General features: G+C 43.8%; 1 protein-coding gene across 4 annotated transcripts in view; it reads left to right on the forward strand.

Annotated features, from left to right (window-relative positions):
- The window catches only part of NISCH (nischarin), a 30,493-nt gene extending 26,757 nt beyond the window's left edge, over positions 1–3,736 (forward strand). The window contains exons 19-21 of one of the 4 annotated variants that reach the window (XM_052679293.1): positions 30–158; positions 1,013–1,169; positions 2,348–2,467. In XM_052679293.1, the coding sequence (XP_052535253.1) occupies positions 30–158; positions 1,013–1,134 (251 nt within the window). In that variant the 3' untranslated portion in view covers positions 1,135–1,169; positions 2,348–2,467. Of the gene's footprint in view, positions 1–29; positions 159–822; positions 1,170–2,347 lie in introns of those variants that run through there. The other 3 variants (XM_052679292.1, XM_052679296.1, XM_052679294.1) reach the window with 3 other exon arrangements.
- Positions 3,737–6,104: the final 2,368 nt, after the last annotated feature.

A 6,104-nucleotide genomic window follows, 5' to 3' on the forward strand; every position in this document is an offset into this window, starting at 1 on the left:
TTCACTTGACTTTACCATACATTCAACAGATTTTTGGAACCAAGAAAACTCGGAATGTGAAAATAACTCTTTCCACCTCTCTTGCTGCCTTGTGCTAAAGCTGAATGATCTGCAGTCAGTAAACGTTGGCCTGTTTGACCAATACTTCAGAATTACTGGTGAGTATGTATTATGCTTTAAGTTCTTCCTTTTCCATATCTTGCCTGGATGGATTATTACCTTTGGGATGGAAGTGTTGTTTTCACTTCATTTTCTGAAAAGGAATTATGCTGATGGTGCTGTATGAGTAGGCTTTGCAACTTCCTGTAGTTCAGGAACTGCAGGAATCTTTATCTTGAAATTCTTAAATTATCCTGACTTAATAACAGATTAAAAGGAATTCTGAGGACTGTCTTCTTGCTTTGAGGCTTTGGCTTGCATTAAACTATAGGATATTGCCCACGGTGCAAAATGCGTAGTTGGTGGCTGACTTTTTGGGATGAAAAATGAGGTGATGAGCTTCCAGGAGTGAGGATGCCAACTTAATTTTTAGTTGAAGTGACACAGGTGTATTTTCAGGGCTGTATTACTTCATCCTAGAGTCCCACTTCCTGTGAGTCATGCATTTGTGTTCTGAAATACCTTTCCAGTTTTGTTAAGACCTTGTGAAAACGTGTTTAAAGTTAGCTTATGTGTGGCCAGCATACAAAGGGAGAGATCTTAGAGGAAAAAAAATGACCTTCATAAATTGTAACAACATAAGGATGAGCCTGTAGAGCACTGGTCCTAAATCCTAAGTGTACATCATTTTAAACCAAAAGAATTCATATTCTTGTTTTCTAGAACTTGTGAGAGTTGTCCTTTTCCAAGGATTGGAAGATTTTGTATTCACAAAACTATTCCATGATGCCTATTTTCAGGAGAAAAATTGCTTACAAGACATATTTTAAGACAGCTGCTTGTTGGTGAAGAGGTTGTGGTAATTCCCCATATGAATGTATGAATGGTTGATGTGGTTTTCTGTTCAGGACAGTCTGCAGATCACATAGTCGCCTGCCTGACGAGAGACAGTTACAGCACTCACGCCTTCATGCAGCAGCTGATGGCAGTCCTGTCGTTGCTCGCACGCACGCCTTCACCAGAACCAATAGATAAAGACTTCTACTCTGAATTTGGGAGTAAAACCACTGGTAAGTATCCTTCCTACATGGCTGGGGCTGTTTAGGCTTCTTGCTGAGAGCATCTTCCCAAGTGCAGCGATTAAAAGGCCTTCAGGGGAGGTGCATGTGTCAGTTGATTCCCATCTGTTCCTGATGCTTCATTCAAACTCCTTTACCTTAATCATTATCTTATATGTGCCATATCTGAGAAGAATTGCTGAACATAAGCAGTCTTGCACGTGTCAAGTTTGGTTGCCTCTTTTGCCTAGGTAAAACTGCATTTCCTATGCAGTGTTTTGGAGAGTGGAGTAGTTCAGCTCTCACTGCGTGTTTCAACCTCTAAAAGCCTTCTAAGTCTGTCAGCAAGGGAACAGTGAATACAGCCTGAAAGCTGTTCTCCTTGTTTGGTCAGATGAAGTGATTCTGTCATTCTGAAGCAACGTACTGAAGTAAAAAACAGACCTCCATAAGGAGCATTAAGTTTGGTTCCAATGTAAGGTGAAACTTCTTTGCTCACGATTCTGACCGAAGGTCACAAAATAAAGCGACTTCTTCCTGAAGAATGATTGTTATTGCAACTCCTTTTTGGTGTGTAAATCCAAAAAGTGCAGGGTCTGATGGCAGGAGTCGCCCCATTCCTTACACCAGCTGATTTATGTGAAGAAAGCAGGCAGCCTTCCTTCAAGGAAGGGACTTCAAAGGAGAAAGGGACTGCAGTATTTCCTCCTGCCACTCCAGAACTCAACCCCAAAGCTGTCAGATGTGCTCATTAATTAGGGATATAAAAGCAGTTCTTGCAGGAGCCCTTTCTTCTTTTTTAATTCTGCTTCCAAGAAGTAGAAAACTTGTGTCCAGTGGTACGGTGATGCCTTCAGTCAATTTGGAACTAGGGAGTGGTAAGAAGGAGGCTGAGGAACTCAGCTGGTAGGAAGATGGAGAGCATGATACACGAGTTCAGTTTTATTTCCTTCTGTCTGTTCTATTGTCACTGGAACTGGTTGTGCTGAGAGCTGTAGGTAGGTAATGCACAACAGACTCCAGTAAATACCTGCAATCCAAATAAAATGATTCCAGTATGTCAAAGTAAAACTACACGTGCGTAAATGTAAACTTGACTTCCAGATGCAGCCAACAGCCAAACGCTGTTGCTTATCCTTTAAGTATTGTGTATTACTAAGCTTTATTAGAACATATTATTATTCTTGCAGGAAAAATGGAGAATTATGAACTGATTCACTCTAGCAGAGTAAAATTTATTTATCCAAATGAAGAGGAGATTGGGGACCTTGCTTTTCTAGTGGCAGAGAAGATGGATGGCTTAACTCAGCTCCGGTCTCTCCATATCCTCCTTTATGTGTTGGCATTTCAAGTCAGTCCTGTGGAAGGATCTGCCCAAAACACTAGTCCACTTCAACCTAAAACACTAATACTAACCAGCTCCGATTTGTTCCTCTTTGATGAAGATTATATCTGTTATCCACTGCCTGAATTTGCTAAGGAGCCTCCAAAGAGAGACAAGTATCGGCTTGCGGACGGCAGACGAATCCGGGACTTGGACAGAGTACTTATGGGTTACCAAACGTATCCACAGGCCCTTACATTTGTGTTTGATGATGTTCAGAATCAGAACCTGATGCAGAACTTAGCGCTGAATCACTTTGGAGATGCTGACGGTGCCCCAAAGGGAAATGCTAAACAAGAAGGCATCAGGAACAGAGAGATCCAGTGGTGCATCTTTATTCCAAGTGCAGAAAGTCGAGAGAGGTTAATTTCATTGCTGGCAAGACAGTGGGAGATATTGTGTGGTAGGGAACTGCCTTTGGAACTCACTGGGTAACTCGTGCCCAGCTCGGTGATTGCAGCGTCTGTTCTCAAGTGAAGCACAGCGTTTCAAAGAGCGCCTGTCAAGTTGTGTCACTTCAGTAAGGAGCTGAACTGGACTCCTGTGCTTCCCAGGGCGCTGCACAGTCCGTGCGACCGCTCTGAGGTGTGAGCTGGAGGTTGGACTTTTGGTGAAGTCTGTTTTTATGCAGTAGCATATAGTGACAAAATTCATGAGACATCCTGGGAAACTGTATGGAAAAAATCAAGGAGTCAACACTAGATATGCTGTCTTCTAGGGCTGTTGAGGTTTCTGCTGATTTTACTGTATATATCAATCTTGCTATTCTATACAAATTCCAATGTGTAAATATAATGGTAAATGCTTGTGTACGTTCCAGTGCAATGGTATTTGTACAAGATGTATTTTGGGTATGCTGCTAATGCTTATTATTTAATGACCATTGTTTTATGTATTTCTTCCATTCTAAGGCCAAATGTAATGATTTGCTGCCAATCACGAGCCTGGCAGCAAAATCTCCGGCACAAGCAGGCGACACTTTTTCCACACAGAGTTAGTTTCATGCACATTCTTTTTGTTTAGCACAGGAGAAAGGATTGCCTGTCAAAGTCTACTCAGTATATGGCCTTGAAAGTGGAAATAACCAAGATGACTATAAAACTATTTTGTCAACAAATAATGAGTTTGTATCGCTGAACACCCAGTCTTTCTTTTGCCTATTTTGTCAATGCAAATAAAGTGTAATTTGACAGTTGTCTCTTGGCCTTGTCTTAATTCAAGTATATCTTGTTTGCAGGATACTCCGTGTACAGTTCAGTGGTGCATTTTGTTCCTGGAGTGTATTATAAAGGATGGAATAAGGAACAAAGGGAAAGAAAATGGTTTCTACTGTAGCAGGTGTGTAAGGGTTCCCAAATGCTGTTGAGTTGTGGAAACAGAATCTGCAGCCTCTGAACACAGTGTAAAGGGATTCATGTCAGGTTTTGTCACAGGCAGGGATTTGCTTTCCAAGCTGGCGGTCATCCTTAACCTGAGGTGTTTGTATGCCCAGCGAGTTTCAGCCTCCTGTGACAGCGTAACAGAAAAAAGCCCCTACTCAGAGTTTGTCTTCGTATAAGGAGACTTCAGTGTTTCATTATATTACATTTGCAGGAAGTAAGAGATGAACTGTTCTGAAATACACGCAACCAGCTGATGCTGTTTAAAACTGGCGATCTTTTAAAACATAAAAAAGCAGGTTGGAATGCACCTCGGGAGCTTGGGACGGGGCATCCTTCCAAACAGGTTCCTCAGAGCCTTCTCCAAAGTTGTGAGCATCTCTATCGTTCTATGGAGCATTTCTCCCTACTAATAGGGAGTTGGGCTGTGCTCTGTAGGGTCTGGATGCAGGAATGTTGCAGCCAGTGCAAGAATGACAACAAAGTAAGCAGCCAAAGTAAAAAATTGTATGGTGAGATGCTGTGGAGCTCCATAATAACCAGAGCATTTCCCATCTGCTACTATCCTTTGTTTATTAGAGGAAGCCCTGCCACTCCTGGGCTTAGCCTGAGCTGAATGGTTACAATAGAGTGTGATTACTATAAACTGTACTTTCCTCTCTTATAAAGAATGTCTTCTGTTACCTAAAATACCAAGTGTACATATATATATTTAAGTTCAACCGTAATTAGGTAGAAAAAGCTTTACAATTAAAAAAGGAAGTAGGTATAAAGCTCAGGTCTTAATTATTTCTCCATTAACACTCTTAATTGGTTGGTATGATTGTTTTAGATAACACTCAAGAGGATTCTTTGGCAACTCAGTATTAATTGCAAGTGCTTGAGAATGTAGCAGATGAACAGATGTGCAACGTGGCTGCTGGCTGCCCAACCTGCTGCCTTGCCTGGGCTGCACTGAGTGAAGAGGAGTTGTCCTGGGCTGCGTATATGTTATATAATGGCTATGTTATAGAAGTTACTAAGCAATTTTAGATACATTTTTCTTTTAAACGTTATAATAATAATAATAAAAGTATATAATAGTGGGATATTTGTCCTTGTTTTAGTGGACCTAACACAACAGTCTAAATCAATGGGAGCTCACTAAGAACTGCAACCACTTCCAAGGTGTTCAGCAGAGATTTTCAATCATCATAGAATCACAGAATGGCCTGGGTTGCAAAGGAGCACAGTGCTCTTCCAGTTCCAACGCCCTGCTGTGTGCAGGTCGCCAACCGGCAGCCCAGGCTGCCCAGAGCCACATCCAGCCTGGCCTTGAATGCCTGCAGGGATGGGGCATCCACAGCCTCCTTGGGCAACCTGTGCCAGTGCCTCACCACCTCTGGGTGAAAAACTTCCTCCTCATATCCAACCTAAACCTCCCCTGTCTCAGTTTAACACCATTCCCCCTTGTCCTGTCACCATCCACCCTCACAAACAGCCGTTCCCGCTCCTGTTTATACGCTCCCTTCAAGTACTGAAGGCCACGAGTTCTCCCTGGAGCTTTTTCCTCTACAAGCCAAACAAGCCCAGTTCCCTCAACCTTTCCTCACACAGAGCTGCTCCAGCCCTCTGCTCATCTCAGTGCCTCTTCTGGACCCTCTCCAACAGCTCCATGTCCTTCCTGTGCTGGGCCCCCAGGCCTGGACGCAGCGCTGCAGATGGGGCCTCACAGGAGCCGAGCAGAGGGGGTCGATCACCTCCCTCTCCTGCTGGCCGCCCCTTTTTCATGCAGCCCAGCACACAGCTGGCCTTCCGGGCTGCAGGCGCACACTGCTGCCTCATGGCCAGCTTCTCATCCGCCAGGACCCCCAGGTCCTTCTCTGCAGGGCTGCTTCCAGGAGATCTTCCTCCACTTTGTATAAACACCTAGGATTGCCCCAACCCAGTGCCCTGCACTTGGCCCTATTGAACATCTTTACGTTCTCATGGGCCCACTACTCCAGCCTGGCCACGTCCCTCTGGTTGGCTTCCATTCCTTCCAATGTATCAACTGCACCGCTCAGATTGGTGTCATCCGCAAACTTGTTGAGGGTGCCCTTGATGCTACTGTCTGTCATTGAAGATGTTGAAGAGCACCAGATGTAGATGACATCCATTGCCCTTCCACATCCACCAGAGCAGTCGCTCTATTATAGAAATCCA

The sequence above is a fragment of the Tympanuchus pallidicinctus genome, unplaced genomic scaffold (genome assembly GCF_026119805.1).
Source record: "Tympanuchus pallidicinctus isolate F22 unplaced genomic scaffold, pur_lepc_1.0 scaffold17, whole genome shotgun sequence".
Taxonomy (NCBI): domain Eukaryota; kingdom Metazoa; phylum Chordata; class Aves; order Galliformes; family Phasianidae; genus Tympanuchus; species Tympanuchus pallidicinctus.